The sequence below is a fragment of the Falco punctatus genome, assembly GCF_963210335.1.
Source record: "Falco punctatus genome assembly, chromosome: 13".
NCBI classification, from domain to species: Eukaryota; Metazoa; Chordata; class Aves; order Falconiformes; family Falconidae; genus Falco; species Falco punctatus.
In genome coordinates, this window is record NC_137593.1 from 22,936,013 (window position 1) to 22,954,707 (window position 18,695).

At 38.9% G+C, this 18,695-nt stretch overlaps 1 protein-coding gene across 9 annotated transcripts in view; it reads left to right on the forward strand.

Moving 5' to 3' along the window:
- The first annotated feature begins 8,771 nt into the window (after window positions 1-8,771).
- Window positions 8,772-18,695, forward strand: part of NMNAT3 (nicotinamide nucleotide adenylyltransferase 3) — a 41,403-nt gene continuing 31,479 nt past the window's right edge. For 3 of the 9 annotated variants that reach the window (XM_080410346.1, XM_080410350.1, XM_080410344.1), the window contains exon 1: window positions 8,772-8,976. Coding sequence is in view for 2 of the 9 variants with exons in the window: in XM_080410344.1 (XP_080266470.1) it covers window positions 8,778-8,976 (199 nt within the window). In the remaining 7 variants the exon portion in view is untranslated. Of the gene's footprint in view, window positions 8,977-11,081; window positions 11,143-12,366; window positions 18,484-18,695 lie in introns of those variants that run through there. The other 6 variants (XM_080410345.1, XM_080410347.1, XM_080410349.1 and 3 more) reach the window with 4 other exon arrangements.

Genomic DNA, 18,695 nt, shown 5'->3' on the forward strand with positions numbered 1-18,695 from the left:
TCAGTATTAGCTAAAAATGAAAAATAAGACTGAAGAAAACAATCTCTAGAATTTTCAACAAATGACATTTAATCTCAAGAAGAAAGAACAGTTATTTTTCTCCATTGGGAAAAATTATCTTTTAGTTGTACAGTAACCAAACTACTTTTTCATCTTCAGAAGCTGTATATCTAAAGGTGGAGTTGGTCTATAATATGTCTGTCAAGCCAGCATCTTATAGAGCAATAAATTCATATAAAAACTGCATGTCACTTTGCCATATAATGATGCCTTTGAGTTTCCTCCAACGATAGCCAACGCCTAATGCTTCAAAAGTAACCAGCAAAGCCCTGAAGTAAGGTATCAGTTAATTTTATTCTGATTTGTAGAATACAAATGTTAGATGTATTAGCCTGTTACCAGTTCTTATAAAACACCCTGCTTGCCTCAAACACAGCAGTAGGTCAGTGATATCCTACGGACAATTACAGACTATAAGAAGTCTTACTCATTTCAACTACTTATTCCAGATTTGCTGTCTTCACTTTCACTTTGGGTTGCTTCTGGTCATTAAGTAGTAATTAGTAAGTCCTTCATAGTTTTAATTCCACCAGTCAAATCTGGTGAAAGCTTGCTTCTATCTTGTAAATTCATCTGTTATGCTATCTTATAACATGTATAGGCTGACATAAATCATGTTATAATATATGGTAAACAAATTATAATATTCAATTTAGCATTTCAAGATATTTCAATTACAGAGCATACTACTACTTTATCACTATTAGCAAGTATTTATTCACAGATAACTGCACAGCACGCTACTATTTCAAACATCTCTTAGCAAGTTACCTTAATTCTTACTGTCCTCTCAGCCAGCCATCCCAGTTCTTTGGTTTTAACCACTTAATGTGTCCACTCTAAACCATAACAGACTTTCTTCCCTTACTTTCCAGTTATTTATTTTCCCTCAGAAGTTTTAAGGCATACTTTAGAATATAAAGTACCTTTTATTTTGCAAGATAACAAAAAGGCACTGCAAACATTTTTAACCACCAATGTGCAGCTGTATGTTGAGAAGCATTTAATTAAACCGGATCATGTTTTGCAAAAGCTATGGTAGAAACCACTATGATGATTACTCTCCAAAGTTCCTATGCAAGTGCACTGTTTCAAAAGCCTCATTCAAAAGGGCACACTATCACAGCAGTAACTCACACTTGCAAGTTCAACATATACCCAATTGGATGCATTTTTAAATTCTATTTTATAGCTGCTACATTTTGTTCAATAAATACTTTTTGTAACCCACCTGTGGTTGTTGATGACCTAGGCAATTCCTTCAGGTATATGGAAAGAATTTAAAGTCTTGTCAGCTGCAAGCTATTGGCTCAGGTGTAGCAGTGGGGCCACTGCAATTACTCCATTATCTTTTAGGTCTGGATCCCGTGTACAGAAAACGAAAAAAAAAAAAAAAAAAGCCAACAAACCACTGAAAGGACTCTACCCAGGATTTTTAGGAATCTAGATTCATTGACTTCTAACATATTTGCAATGTCTAAATTTTATTTCCCTGGGAGCTGCTGGTTTGACTACACAGCTATCCAAGTGTTAAGCAGCTTCATTCTTGACTGGATGGTTGTCTGCGATTGTGTCTTATCTGTTACTGGTGGAGCCCTCAACAGGAAAAGTCAATTTAGCAATTTTCTGAAGCAAACGATAATTTATAAGATTCAGACTCTATTCACGGTCCAGTTAGAGAGTTGGGGAAATCTCCCCAGTGATTTTTCTAGAAGTTTGATGTGGTCATGTTATACTTAAGAATATTTCTACTCTTTCACACCTTTCTTTGTTGAGAATACCGTTGAGAAGTACCATTGATTCCCAGTGATTTATTTTGCTCCACGTTTGTTTAACAAGATAGGCTCTTTACCTATTTCTATGGTATTACAGCCCTGATATGTTGCACGTTCACACCCATACTTTTGTTTTTGTTGGGACTGTGATTACAGACACATGGACAACAAAAATACTGAACATTAAGATCTTAATTACATAGCCTGTTTTTCCTTGATTTTTTTCTTCAGGACAACTGATACTCATTTATAACACAGAAAGCTGCTCTTTTTCTGTTTGCACATAACTCTGGTAAGTTGTCACTGCATTTAGCAAAATGTGTCTCGGGAAAATGATAAAAGGGAAAATGCTTTCAATTGAAGACTTTGGGAGATAATGTAGGTTCTGCATTAGCTGGAAAATTACTGACATTTTATTGCATGAGGGATGCTGTTTTCTAAGTGGATACTTCACCTTTTAAAGGGTTTATTACAAGGTTGGCTATACACTGTACCATTAAACACAGATTTTGTCTTTCATCAACAATGGCAAGCAACAACACTGTTCTAAAGCTCTAGAGATATTTCAGCTGCTGACAGCTTTTAAGTAGTGAAAATAAACCAGCAGCTTCTCATTCCCAAGTTATTTTATGCTCTTCATAGTTGGCTCTCTTGGTTCTCTGTATGCAGTCTAAACAAGTTGTCAAATGCCCCACCCAGGACTAAAATGAAAATGCACTCAAAGATATGTAGGAAAGGAAGACTGCTATTAAAATATTCCTATTTTTAATGAAAAATAGACCAAGCACTACTTATTGTAGTTTTCTGTCTCTCTTTTAATACACATATATTGCCAGTTGTTAGCACATCACTGTCAGCTACTCTATTTTCAAATAATAATTAACAATGACAGTTATGCAAGATTTTATAGCTCTCCTGAAGCAAAAAATCTTGACACAGCAATAATGAAAAGAAAAAAACCCTTAGGTCTGCTTTTCACAGAGCTTCGTATAAAATATTCTTCTCTGCAAGGGTTTATTTCACCAGTGATCTCTGCAGGAAGAACAGAGCTAAAGATAAAGTTAGGCACTGCCATCAGATTCTGAATTGCCTGTGTACGGACAAGCCAATTAGTGACTAGCAATAAGTCATCAGGTGCAATTGAAAAGAATATGCAATCTGGCTTTCCCTTTCTCAAGAGGCACTTATCTTCTCGTCTATTGCAGCTATAACTTGAAACTCCTCTGCAGTTGCCATCTGGCATGTAAGTGTGGATCTGGGCCTAAATGAGAAACAATAAAGATGGATGAAAGCCTTGATGCTTTGCGCTGCACAATACTGCTTTGTAAAAGATCCTTTATATTAAATTATACTGAAATCAAGATTTTGAGCATTATATTTATGCCTCACCATATCATTTTAAGGTTTATATAAAACAGATTAAATAATCTTCTAGCCAAGTCATTAAAAACTAGACTGGTGGGGACTGAGAGAGAGAGAAATCCCCTTGGTGACGAAGATAACAGAAACCAAGAAAGAGAACTATATTACAAAATGGGTAAAATGTGACATTTACATCACATTTAACTTTTATGCTGTGAAGTACAATATTGCAGGCTTTAAAAACTGTATAAATATGGACAGAAATTTATATATTTTTAATTAAAACCATACTGCACATCAATAGTCCTTGAGGGGGCTGGCAGTATTAGCTACACGGGAAAGGCAGGCATCTGAGTGACATTAAGGGCTGGCAGCTGACCATCACCTGAGTAATGCTTCCCACTGCCTGGTGACATTGTACAGATTTCTAAGAGCATGAGTACCATCACCACGTGTGCACAGAGGGAATTCTTCTGTGGGAAAAGTGACATTGCAATAATTCCTCCAAACACAAAAAACACACAACTGACCACTTTGTATACAAAAATCCTGGTGTACTAACCATAAAATCGGTTATGAGCAGGCAAAAATTCCTTAGTTTCCTCCTGACATCAGTAGAGGAGGAGCAGAAAAGGAGGTCACGTGGGGAAAAAACATTGTAACTATGGTTTGCTCCCAGAAAATAGCAACAAACTTGAGCATTTCAGCAAACCTGTGTGGCTCTGGCAGCAGGAATCAAAGCCTGGATTAAGCCATTACTTAAGAGTGGAGAAATAATGAGCCTTTACAGCAATTCCTCTTAGATAAGGAATAATGAAATCCACATATTAGACCCATTTTTCTGTTACACAACTCCATGTTACAGAGAAGCTATTCTACAAATTACAGAGCTCCCCAAAATATGACAGTTCTGTTCCACAACAGACCTTCAAGATTTTGAAATTATTCTCTGTTCTGCACTGAAAGAACACAAAATCCTCTCAGTATCTTTGTATAATGGAATTGTGTCAGATACTCAATTTTATGAAAACCCATATGCTTTCCAGTATTAGACTTGCTTTCTTTCCTCTCTGCCCTATCTGTGCAAGAGATCAGTGAGCCCTATGCAGTCAAAACCTCATCAGAACAAATATACCGCCATGGTACATTTCAGTTTTGACTAGTGCTTTATTTTAACTAAAAGTAACTTAATTAAAATTATTCTGATCATTACAGGACTGTTCCCTGCACCTTAAACAGAATCAATGCCCAAAACTTTGTTATTCCTCTCAAGTATACCAGTGTAAAGTTAGAAAGGTTCTGTTCAGGCTAAGGTGGCAAAGAAGTTATTGTCATCTATCAGCATATAAGTTTCTTTTTGATTCAATTTAATTCTTGGTAAAAGATGTAAATCTTATACTGTATTCTCATGGCAACCTTCTTTACTACTGGAGTTTCTGCTCAAGAGACTCGGCTGACTTGGCTCTCCCCACACACTGCTCTGCTCATAGCTGTGCTCCTACCGCCTTTCCCTCGCGAGGCCACTGCCCAACTCAGCACAGGAACATCTGTCCAGCCACATCAACACGCAGAGATCCAGCAAGTGCCAATATGGGATCACATCACTGAAAGAAGCTTTAACTCTGCTGGTACGTACACCCATGTACCACAGTGGGGGGCATTATAGTACTAGTATTTTTTGTCTTGGTTCTTTCCAAATTTGAACAGAACTATAACAGCAAAACAGGAATGGTTTCCCTTTGGTAACAGTATTAGTCCCACTTTCAGCTATGCAGAACTATTAAATCTCAAACTTCCAGCGATGTGGAGGCTTTAGGTATAGGAAGTCTGTCATTTGACAAAAATGATGCTGTGGTTTCCAGTACAATTATTAAAAATTCCTGCAGGTAAAACTGTAGATTACAGAGGAAGAATACAATAGCTTGCTAACATCCATCAACAGATATCCCCAAGAGCTTAAAAATGAAAAGCAAGGTGCCAGATACTTTTTAAAAATCCACTTGAAAAAAACACTGCCAAGTTTCTTGTATTAAAAAATCAATTTTTAAATGATCATACAAAGATTCTCTCGGACCGCATATATGTTGTTGTTGTTACTTCCAGATACAACGTTGCACAATTTTTTTTAAGAGTCATTAAATTACCAAACATAACCCTAATGCTGAGATTTTATCAACCAATTATACCACTCACTATGCTGGAAAGATATGGAATGTTATCTGAAACATCAATGCATACAAAACAAGCTATTTTAACTTCACTACAATTCAAAATACAAGCAAGTAAAATCAATGACCAAAAGGAAAAGACAAAACAATTGGAAGACAATGCTTACCAAGATAGAATCGATATATATTGACAGAATTTTACAAACAGTGGAGGATTAAGCAGAGAATAAAAAACCAAAACAAAACAATTAAAAATGCATGTGTGACAGACTCTCTAATAAAAGAAAAAAAGAAATGAATCAAACATTCCATTCTGTTCATCTATGACAAAAAGCTGCTTTGATTGTCACAGAAACTAAAACAACTGAGAAATTTTTATCTTCTAGATAAATCTTCATCTTCCTTGCAGCCAAGTTAAAAAGTTTTATTTGTTATTTGAGGCCTTTTACATTGTTGGGGCTTTTTCTTAGCTTTCAAATAAAGCTTTGTATTCTGCCCTATCTCTACCTTTACTCATTTATCTTCTGCAGCTTCAGAGGAATATAGCACACTGGAGCCTGCTTTGCTTTGTTTCTGTACTGCTTTTTATCCTTTCTGATTTCTACTGCTCACCTCAGTAACAATGGATTTGCTAATGTTTGCCTTTAATTCCAATAGCAATCAAGCAACTGAATGATTTTCATTTGCAGGAAGTTAACGTTTTCTTGTCCATCCGGATTTGTAATATTTGATTTAATGTTCAAACTAACCGTAACTGCAGCATTTAAGTAATGTAAAAATAAAAGCTTGTGTATTTACTTCATAGATTAAGCTGAGTGAATGATCACCTCATTGTCCAAGCCAAGACTTCAAGCTAATGCTTTCCAATTATGTTATGGAGGGTAAAGGTTAATGAAGACTTCTCTCATGTTTCTCTTCTCCATCTCCTCCCAATAGAATTTTTTTCAGATCTGAACTACGCATCAGTAAAGGGCAGATGCCAAGAACTAAAAGATTATGCTGACTTGTCATGCTGCTGTTTTGGCAGATTTTACAATTACAAGGCCTAATTCTACAGCCTTGATGTGCATAGCTTATGTAAGAACCTGGGAGCTTTGTGTCTCGAGAACTCCAGTGAATGCCAAATTTCGTACAGCAATTCATAGCATCTGGAACAACTTTGGCTTGGAATTTCATACTTGTAGTTTTACACCTTGACATGGGTATTCTAACTCATGTTTTACTTAAAAGTAATAGAAGAGTACCAGATTAGTCTTGTTGCTCCCAGCTCCCACTGAAACAAGTCCAGAATTGAAACCCATGAAAAAAAAACTAGTGTGATAAAGAGAGAAGCTGGTGCAGTGGTTGCCATCATCTTTAGGTAATTGTCAAAACATGACATGACTCTGTAGTGGTAACTTTGTCTTAATTGCTGGAAGACAGGTTTTAATTAGTTCATTTTCATAATTAGCCTGGAACTTTCTGTGGTTGGTTGTTCTTCCCTTGCAGTGTGGCATCTCAGTGCTTCAGCTCTTGCACGCTTTCTTGTCTGATACTGATCTCTTCCCATATCATCTCTTTTACATCGCTGCACTTCAGGCACAATTTGCAATTTCATCCACTTTCAAGAGGGCTCAATGGAGAACACAGTTTAGGATCAGACCTACTGCTCTGTTTGGTTACCATCAGCAAATTATTCCAGATACCGCTCAGTTCAAAAAGCATTTTATTTATTAAATAGTTTCCTAAAAACTCTAATTTGAAACGGAAAAGTTATGTTTAAAGGCAACAAGGAAGAAATACCTATTGCTACAACTATGATTCAGTTTACAACAAAAATTATGAAGGACAGAACCTCGGCTACCATAGAACTGTTCCCATTGAGGTCAGTGGAGCCACATTAATTTGTGTCAGATGCTCACCCTTGGGTTTCAAGCTTGATGCACAAGATTCAATCTTTGAATTGGTTTTCTTTTTCGTAAATGAAGCACAATGTTTCCTTTTATAGGGAATCTTATTTATTCCCAAAACACATAAAAGTAATTCAAAATCTGCAAAGAGGAGGTTTTAATTCTAGCTACTCCTTTTCAGAATAGGCTTTGTATGTTTAGTAAGCCCGGTCAGCAAAAAGAAATGATCCATTATGCACTAGGATGTCAGCTTCATAAAGTTTTTCAAAATTGGGTTTTTTCTCTCAAAGGGAGTTAGGGGAGTTATTTTTTCTGTAATCCCTATTGTTTCTTGCAGATCTGTTGATAAGAAAGATTATTTATACATAAACATTAGTTCATTTCAAAACTGCCTATCTGGCTTTTCATCATTATACAATCCCACAGCATTTTAAAGCCTGTGCACCTATAGTCTAGGCTGCTTATATGTAAGAACTTGTTTGTGTAGTCTTTTTGCCTGTATTAAATGATAAAAACCCCACTCTACCACTAACAATACTGTTCCCCTAAAAACTTGAAAGTTTGTGGGAATAGGGTACGGCAAGGAAAGAGCAAGGAAATATCATGGAAAAATACATAGCCACACACAAGCAAACAACAATTTCAGTACTGCCAGCACTGCTACTTTTATCATCCTGAGGTACAGCTCCAGGGATCATTTGCTTGTGTGAGAAATTTAGCATTAGGGAGAAAGACCCAAACCCATATTTATATACACTTAAAAGCAGAAGACACAATACTTTATATACTTATCTGGATCATTTTTTTTTTCTTTTAAGCTTGTGCCTCCTCTGGGGAGCCCAGTTCATGATTTCATACTTTCTAAAGTTATGCCTAAAAAGTATCTACCCTACCCCCAGTCACAAGCCAAAGACCCAGATGCTGAAACCATTCCTTGGGTAGCCTTCAGCAAGGCCAGCCAAAGGTCTGAAGCACAGCTCATGGCCTCCATGCAGGAGTCAAGTTTTATCATTTACATGTGCATTTCACACAGTAAAGCTTAACAGTACAATCCACGACCCTATTTATTTTTTACCACAGTGTCAGACAAGAGGAATTGTTGTGCTTCCCTGTAACATTATAAAAAATAGGAGGTTTTGGGTAGATTCTAAAACTAACTGGTGACATTCTGTCAGCTCAAGAAACTAGATTTTACATGCCTAAGAATTAAAAAGAACAAGCAAATGACTTAAAACTCTCCAGACTTCAGTTTTTTGCTTAGAACCTATTTAACACACATTTTATGACATTTGTTTCTTTTGCAAAATATTAAATAGCTGATGGAGCAGAAGGGGAGTCTTATCCATCAGAGAAACTGAGCTTCGTTATTGCAAGCCTCTGAGAGAGCCACAAGAACGGGCAAACTCTTTTCGGCTGCAAATCGATCTCACAACCCTGGGGCCGCAGAACCCATCCCTAAAAAACGAAATAACAGCAGGATGCCAAAAGTTTAGAACGTCACATTCAGGTGAATACAGGAGTTAATGCGTTGCCTTCCCCGCTCCCTACCAAGGGGAGGCCGCCCTGCAGTGTCGGCTCAAGGGCAAGCGGCGATGCCCCAGCCGCAGGGCTGGCAGGGGCCAAGGCAGCGCGGCGCCAGCCCCGGGGCGAGCGGCACCGCAGGGCCGAGGAGGGGCCAGCCCCGCTTGTCCTGCACGGCGCGACACCAGCCCGGCAGCCGCGGTAAGGACGGCGGGCAGGATGCGGCGGGCCGAGGGCAGGCGGCGGCGGGAAGGAGCCGGGGGGTTGGCGGCGGGGCCGCGGCCCTCCCGTGGTGTCGCGGCGCGGAGCTGCCCCCGCGGGGCCGCGCTCCCTGCGGCGAGGCCGGGTGCGGCCCTTCGGCAGCCGCCTTGCCGCTTCTTCGCCCCCCGCCCCCCGCCGCAGGCAGCTGGGCCCGGGGGGAGCCCGCAGCGCGGCGGGATGGCGGCGGCGGCGCTGGGCCCGGCGCTCCGCTCTGCTCGGGCCGGCGCCGGGGCCTGGCGGCTGTGGCCGCCCCGCGGACCGGGCGAGGGAGACGAGCCGCAAGCGTGGTGCGCGGCCGGGCGCCGGCTGGAGGAGCGGGCGCACGGGCACCGGGGGCCGGGGCGGCGGGGAACGGGCCGGGGCGCCGTGCCCCTGTGTCCCCCGGGCACCCTGCGGGCTGCCGTGCGCCCCGCGTCAGCTGCGCAATAAACACAGAGCCAGGGCCATATTTACAGTAGCAGGTTAAACCTTTTTATTTTTTGCCTTTTTTTTTTTTCTTTCACCCCCCAGAACACCCACTCAGGTGCCAGTGAGAGTTATAGAAGGCAAGAGGATTTTTGGTTATTTTTCTTTTTTAATCTATCTGCCTTTCGCTGTGTAACTTACTCATATTTCTCTTCCACGTTAAGAGGTTGTTTTCCCCCCTTGTGCAACAGCTGTTGTTTAGTTTTATAAATTCTCCCTGATGTTTGTTTTCTTTACGCTTTGCAGCAATACAGCATGTGTGAGTAGTGCATTTTTCAGGCGTTAATTTTTACTAAAGTCTAGTTACATTATGTGATTCTAGCAGTAAATTAGCTTCATGCCTTTACCTTCAGAAATGCAAATTTTAGAATTTAGCATAGCTATGATAAGCTAATTAGCGTTCAGGTGATCTGAAAGACCTTTGAAAAGCCCAGAGATGTCGGGGAGGGGGGGGGGGGGCACTGAGGACACAATAGGTGGCAGTCCCGTCAAAGGGGAATTTGAGCTATTTGAGGTTCTGCCTTTTAAAATCATTTAATGAGACAAACCAGATTTCATAGCAGTGATGATTTCTAAGGTCATAAAATGTTTAAGTGGCGTAGCAGGTGAAGCTGGCTGGGTGATGCTGTTGGCCCCCAGCTTGCTGGCCTGTCTGTGGCCAGGAGGACTGCCGGAATTTCAAAAGACAACTTCACAGCTGTGGTTTTCCCCCCATACTGTTTGTTTAGTGCAATGCTCCACTCAAAAAAAATGCTGTAGAAGCCTCTTTACTCACCAAGCATTGTGTATTTTTCTCAACAATAACAAGAAGAAACCAAGAAATTAGCTATTGTAGGCTTACAAAGTTAACAGAGATCTTCAAACACATCAGAAATGCTGTGCTGTGTCAGACTCAGCCTAGCATCCCAGGAAATGGAGAGAGGAGATAGATCCAGTTTAGGGAAACTGACCTGGCCACATGCTGCCCCTTGTACTCCTGCCACCAGCCACAGCAGCTTAGGGACACCACACATGCACCTGGCCTCCCAGTGCACACTTCAGCCTGTTGTAAAAGTTGTGTTCACTGGCTAGCCCCTACATCTAGTATTGCAGGGAGGTTTGCACTCTGTTTATCTAGTGTCTTCATCATTCTGTAAAACTCAGCTGTAGCTTCCCCCCAAGCTTCTCTTCTCCAAACCAAACAGTCCCAGACGTTTTTTTGCCTCTGGGATAGTGGTAGCTCCATTCATTTGACCATTTTAACTACCCTTCCTGAGCTGAGACCAGAACTGGTCACAGTAGTCAGAACGGGGGCCTGTCCAGGTTTTCTGTAGTGCTAAAACCAATACCCTGTGTAATGGTCTCAGTACTTCCCTCATGATGCCCAGCATTTTGTTGGCTTTTTGACTGTCCCCCCAAAACAGGGGAGGCGCTGTCACAGTGTTGAAGATGGTAAAATTGTATGGTTATTAATATTTATTTAAATTATTATAAGAACTTACAAACATTTAGGGTGATAGTTGCAGTGTGATTGTTGTTGTAATGAGGTACATAATTTCATAGTAGTTGTTTCAGAATCTTATTTCTTTTTCTTTGGATAGCCAGAAATCCCTGTACAGGTGAGATTTTTAAAGAGCAAGCAAAACAGTTTGGATCACACAGGTTTGTATCATTTCCTTGAATTCTTTGGTTGTACAAGATGAAGCAAGTAGAATTCTAAATTGATCATTTAATTAAAATATAACGATATCAAGCAATGTGAACTCTTGAGCCTAGGAGCCATTTACTTAAACTGCCTCATTGCTATGCAAAATCCTCAGTGTTAGTAGGCAAATTCACATATTAGTGTAAGCATTATGTGCATTCCTTTCACTTTGATGGCTTAAAAATTTAATTGCAAATAGCCTTCTCACTGTTAAGTGTGCTACGCTGAGGATACCTGGATGCTACTGAATTGGTGCAGGAGGGCATGTTGTTTCAAACAGCAGCTTTATATAGTCATTGCTAACCTTAGCTGTTCGTTCAGTTGAGTTTGTTGACTCTGGCAGTAACTAATGGATCAAGTTCCAGAGGAAAATGAGAAGCCCTATCCTGCATTTAGCAAACTGAGCAATGCTATATATTGCAGAATTCCTTCTTGCTTCCTGGAGGTGGTCAGGTAAACCTTGAAGCATAGAAAGATAGCTGCCTGAGTCAAGTTTTTAGTTTTAATTCTTTACTTTGATGGAAGACCTCTTCCATATAACTGTAGAGCCAGTGAGATGTTGTTTTCTAACTACATAAACAGTGTCAGGAGTTATTTATATATATACTATTATTTTGCATCTGAATGCTCTGCAGGAGTACTTTTAGGGGGTTTGTTAGTTTGCTACCTTTTAAAACCAGCTTTATAAGAACAGATTTTAGTGATTGAAGATGGTTTCTTTACCACTTAGATATCTTCTATTTGTGTGCAAGCTGTATTTCTATTACAAGATTTGCCTTAGGTTCTGCTAAATGTATTTGGCTAATTGTAAGAAAATTGCAGAAGACGTTGATAGAGGAAAAATCACTCTGAATGGCTTCTCAAAAGGAACTCTTGAAGTTTTAGTACGGAGTTTGTTTGGACAGACAAGTTGGTACTTTTACTAAATCAGCAGTTTGTTTGCTTAAAAATAGCCACCCTGGGTTGCAGTTCTGCATGTATCCTTTTTTCCTAGAAATCAGTATATTGTTCTTGTGGATGACTGAGTCATACATGCCAACAGAAGGATGACTATTGGTTACTTAGAATCGTTTATGCAACTGTAGAAGAAAAAGCTTATTCATTAGTGTGATAAGGGCACAAAGAATAGGAAAGGAGCTGAGTGTTTGGTGTTGAGAGATCACTAGGGATTATTGGAGAGATCACTAGGGATTATTGGATAAGCAATTCTAAAGATCATACTGCAGCGAATACAAGAAGATGCCAGGAGCTGATTGTATTCTTTTGACCTTGTTGAAATGCTACACAAAGGTGCAGAGACTGCTGTTGTGTAATGCAGGCTGAGATCCTGCATTACCCGGCAAACACTGAACGTTTGTCGTTTGCCAAGCTCGTCTTTTTTAACCTATTTTCTGCATAGTTCTGGGTTAGCGTAGTATCATTTGCTTTGTAACCAGACGAAACTGCTACAGAGCTCTGTGTCTAAGCATTGCTGAATGTTTTATAGGCAGTTAGAATGAAATGCCTTTTTTAGAAAATGGATGTTATTCCATGTTTTTCCCAGACAATACAGAGAAAGAATGTAAGAGTGTTATGCTGTGGCTTGTCTTTAAATTTTTACTGTTCAAGGACAACAGCTAAATCTGAATGTATATATGCATGGCAACAATATAGAAGTTCACTGTTGAGTTGCATAAATAGTGGTTTTTGAACTCCGTGTGGCTGAGTTGCTGAATTCCATGTTGCTGATCAGGCAACAGGCACCCTGTACACAGGATTATTTTGCAGGACAAAGGTCCAGAATAAGAATATTAAGGAAAATACATTCTACAGAATACTGTCATGCAAGTATCTATGGACATCTTACTGGCTTGACTCTGGGCACCAGGCACTTTTGTGTCCCACTATGTGATTCTAGTTATAAACCTGCAACTCACAGACTTAAAAAATTGTGTTGTAGTTGGCTTGAATTCACTGGCACTATTTTGTGTGTGTTGAGAATAATTCCTTAGCACAATGTTAAAAAAAAAAATCATATTCTGCTTAAATTTTTTGCACTTGAAAATTATTTAAGGAAATACTGTGTTCATTATTAACTTGAAATTCAGTTTTAGCATGTGTTTCAGACTGTATGAGTCCTGTGGTCATTTTATTATTTATATGTTTCATACTTTGGCCCTGTGCACTTTTTATAGTGAACTTTCTTGTTTAGTGCCTTTCAATCAGTTTCTTTTTGGCAATGGAGCAGAAATGATTTGGAATGGAAATTAAAACCAGAGAACTAGTTTTTATTTGGAAGAAAAAAATCATTAAAAGTACAAAACAAGTGGAAGTCATAGTTAAGTTGATTTCAGAAATGTAACTGATGAAGAGGTCTTGTTGGCCCTTCTGTGAGAGGGGATTTCCCCACTGATACAGCCTGAAATAAAGAAATTGCAAGAGTGAAGTATTGTCTCTGGAGAAGAAGAGAATTCTGCTGAGGCTGCTTTCTCTGTTAGCCGCCAAGGCACTTGGAATTTGGGTCAGAGACATGTTGCAGTTTTCTGTGAGGTAACTTGTCCATGGGTAGCTTTTTGGTCACTACCATTTGCTGGGAAAATTGCTGCCTAGACAAAGCTGAATTAGAAATGTCAAGTACCGCCAAATTAAGCCAATCTTAAGCAAAAGAACCCTATGTGTTACTAAAGACAATATTTGTTGTGCTTTGGGCCATTTTCACAGGCAGACATGAAAATGTCTGGATGGTTTTATGAGGTTGTATAAGCTGCTGCTCTAGTGGAGACTGCAACGAGCTTGGAGGTGATTAGATTTGGGAGTTTATTTGAAGCTGATTTAGAAACTGCAACGGGACTTGCATTTTCTGATTAGAAGTCTGGTGTGGGCATTGGAAGGGGCAACTTTATACTTCTGATGTGCTGAATCTGATAGAAAGTCATATATACTATCATACGTTTTGTTAATGACTTTCCAATAAAAGTAAAAGAAATGAGGTACACCTGACTCACTGGAATTTAACAATAATATGATCCATCATGTGGCCCTGAAAAAGCTATTTTAGAGGATTAGAGTGTCATATTAGGCTATGTGTAGTATTTATGTGCACCTTGTAAAATTCTTCTTGGCTGGGGCGAGTAACTTTTTGATGAGCAAATAAAATATCACCGTAGATTATATATTTTTCATTTTTTCTCTCACCCAGATATTTATGTTATGTTCATTATTAAAGTGGAAGGTGGGGATATGCAGGTGAATATTTGTCACTGTTGTGGTGGATTAATTTCAGTGACAGCACATGCTGGGAGCTTACTGACTGGAGTAACTTTTGTTATGGCAGTGGCTCTCCTTAGTGACAGCATGAGAAAATCTGATACCTGGTAATATTTTTAAGCGATATTTGTGTACTGTGGTTTGCTATGATTTGGGTCAGCTACTAAAATGTATTTTATATTCTGACTTTGAAATTGTGTCTTGCAACCGTAACAACCTTAATGTCACCTGGTGTAACTCAGCTGGGCTCGGTGCAGCTACATGAATTTATACAAGGTAATGATGTGGGCCAGTAAAAGAATGGATGTGGGCAGCTTTGAACTTGTTCAAGTCTAAATTTCATCTAAATTAGTCTAGATTCACCCTCACAGAAGAAGATAACACTTTCATCCTGTGCTAGGATTCAATTTATTTCTGCTCTTTGCAGAAATTTTAGCTCAAGAGTGGGTCTGGCTCAGAGCATGCACATATCGGTGTCTTGTCCTCCAGTTTACTAATTTAACAGCTCATGAATCAGACTGCACTGCTCAGCACACCATTGTGCTTCTGATAATTAATCAGATATGGCTCTAATTACTGACTTTCAGCAGTACTTAACTGTGGTCATCTGTAATGTCATCTATTATTGACATATTGTAGGAATATAGACAACAGAAAAAGAACTTGCAGGAATTTTCTAATGAAAATTAAAATGAATGTTCCATCATAAAGCCTTTTTTACATAGCTTGAGCATGGCCTCCTCATTTGAAGGTGTCTGCCCTTGTCTGTAGACAGGTGATGTACCATACTGTTGAAACCTGTTCTAAATTGCAGACACTCATGTAACTGGCGTTTATTAGAAGACCCCAGCCTGGCCAAGGCTGTGGGTGCATGTGCCCAGAGCAGAGCACACTGACGCAGAAGCACTCACCAGAAGGAGCCATATGCAGTTATTGCATGAAATGGGATCATACTGGAACTTGTCTCCTTCAAACCTTATTTTCTTGTATCTCTTTCATCATTAAAAACACCACCTATAATATTCCAAAGCAGCAAACCTTCACAGTCTCTGGTCAGAGCTGTGCTTTCTCTTGCTTCCATTATCTATGACTTTTGAAGACAGACGGGAAAGATGACAAAAGATGTTATCTTTTACTGATTGGAAGTACAACAAATGGCAGTGTCTGTCATGTCTGGAGGGAAGTTGCACAAACAGGACATGTATTTACAGAGTTTACTGACTTTTCTTCATGCACAAATCAAGCATGGTTGTTTCCTTATAAAACCAGAATTATGCTTAAAAAATTAAGTCAGTTATTGTACTCTTAATCATACAAATCTTACTAATACTGCTTGATAATAGTGATGTTTACTGACATATTCCTAAGGTTTCGTCAAATGCTGGTAAACTAGTTGAAAGTAGAAGGTGCAGTCTTGCTGTACAAATATTATAGGTAATTATTAAAAATATTAATCACATCTGTCAAAAAATGCTTTTATAGCTCAATCTGGCATCTGTGTCTCTTGCTTTAACAAACTTTTTTCACAAACACACCGCAAGTATTTTCTTTAGAATTCTGAAATACAGGGGTTTTTTTCTAGTGGGATTTCAGGTGCTTTGAATTTATTTGATCTTTTGAGGTACACACAAAGACACCATACTGAGGCAGCAAAGACTCGAATAGTGGAACAGACTTTGCTAAAATCTTGCCATTTTTAAGCAAGGCAGTAGCAAATCACTTCAATCTTATGAAGGTGGTTTACAGGTATAGTAGTTATGGGGGTGGTGGGACAGCCTTAGTACAAATGTAACTTTTCCATGATTTTCTCACCCTTCTCTCAAGAAACTGAGGACTTGAAACTGGTTTGCCAGGTAGTGAATACCTATCGATGTAAAATGTTACCATACAATTTACTGTTTCTGCCGCTTGAATGAGAGTTTGGCAGTTGCAGTAAATGAAGAAATGTGGGGGTTTGTCTCTTTCAGTGCCAATGTCTAAAAATTGTTGATTAGTACTAATGAGAGACTGTAAAAGAGAAAGGTTGGGTTTTTCCTATAACAAGTTTGATTTGTTAATACCACCACCTTACAAACTCAATAAGGGAGTGCAGAGAAAATGATGTGAAACAAGTGCCTGTTCTCGGAAGTTTTGGTTGCATTCCTTCTCTGGAGCCTTAATCAGTGTCTAAATGCACCGGGGAAGGTACACAGTGCTGTGGGTAGGACATAAAAGATCCTAAAATTGCATGTGCGTAACAATGCATTATTCCTTGTAATGCATACAGTATTTTTATTAAAATAGAGGTGATACCAGTGTTGGAATTTCTTCCAAATAAATGCTGCCTGTATTCTGTTCCTTTCAGTTCCTGAGTAGGTGGAATATTTTGATGCAAGAATAATTTTAAGTACAAAAGGGATTCCTTTATAGAATTAATCACCCTCAGAGGATTTTTGAGATGATCGTTTAATGATTATGGAGCACTTGCTTGTATGTAACTTACACGTAAAAGCATTAGTTTGTCACAGATGTAATAGGGAGAAGAAGAGAGTATCTACATGATGAAGGTATCTACAGGTGCAGTCACTTCAGTTAAGGTATGTGTGAAGCTAAGTTCAGTCTCTGAAATAGTTGAGGATTAGTTCTGATTTCACAGTTATGGGAGCGGAAGCACCGAGGTAAGGACATGAATTCTGTAAGTCCTGAAAAACTGCCATCACAGCACTCCTGAAAGTTGGGTACCAAGGAAATCCCAGAGAGGAAGTCTGCTTCTTGGTTGCAGCCCTTTTTTAGGTATCATGCTGTGTCCATTCTTCCCCTCCCAAACTATGTGTGGTGTGCATTTTTAATTATTCTTTCCTGTTGGAGATCAAGATACGTGTTTCTTACTTGGAATTTCTTTTTACAGCCTTGCAACAAGACTGCATTAACAGTTGAATTATCCATGTGCACCTTCTTCAACAGTACTTCGTATTTTAGCTAGACTTGGGAACAGCAATAGGAGGAAACAATTCTGTGTTTTATGGGGCACCGTTAATGGAATATGCATTGTGTAGGAACAATTGCTAGGGAGCAAATTAATCACAGATTATTTATTTAACAAAGTACATTATTGATGTTACACTTGGTTGACCTTTTGCAAACATACAGCACCTAGTAGGTGCAAATTGGTATTAGCATATTTAAATTGATGTAAAAACTACTGCTCGCTTGGTCTGTAGACCATTTGGCAAGAAAGATGACTTACTGCAGTATTCAGGACTGGCTTAATGGCTTATTTTTATGGAACAGATGAAACAGAAATGTATTGCCCTGGCACAATGTGCACACTCAGTAAGGGCCTGATAACAGCACACTCACCTACTTGTTTGTAGTTTATATTCAGTTGGTAAAACTAGTTAGGTAGCCTGCTTCCTGTGTGTAGGTAAAATGCATACAACTTTGGACTGAATGTAGAAGTCTGTAATTGTAGGAACACTGGGATGCTGCAGCACTTTAAAAGAAGTGTGACTGCCACTGCCTCACATAAGATGAACAGGTCAAGAGGCTATCTCCTCTGTTTAAAGATCTGTGTTTAATGTTTTCTATTCTGTTTGATTTCTCAAGAGATCCTAGCTGAAAAATCAGTTAACTTTCCTTTTTTCTGTTATTTTAAGTGGTGTTATAATGATTTTAAACCTTCAGTTAATTGATACCAGCTGAGATAGTGACTGAATCAGAAAGTTTTGTTTGAAATCTTAAAAGTTGTACTATACCTGTTGAATAAGTTTAGGATACACTATTTTGAGGATAGAAAGGATAAAAATGCTGCTGTCTTGATTTTTATTTACATACATAGATATTTTATATATAAGGTGTTTGGGAGTGAGTTTTCACCATGTATATATTTGAATAAAAATATTCAAAAATATTTTGAAATGCTTCTACTACATGTTTACTTTTAGTACATTCTTGGTTTCCATTTTTTTTTTTCTTTCTGTTTGTTGCTGTTGTTGTTTGCGTTGAAGTTTTTCCTAGAGACTGCGAGGTATAAATGAGTAAGAGCTGCAATCAAACCATCCAACACGCTTCAGGTGAGAAATAGAGAAGTCTATAGAATTAAAAGCTTCTTTAAAAAAAAACAAAAACAAAAAAAAAACCCCATGCAGTTTATAACTTTCAAGATGTCAATGGAAAGATCAGCAAAGGAAATGTAAACCGTATTTCATCAGTATGGAAGAGACCGTATCAGAGCCGTCAGCTAGCAGATGTAAGAGCTAGAGCTGCTATTGATACATGGAATAGG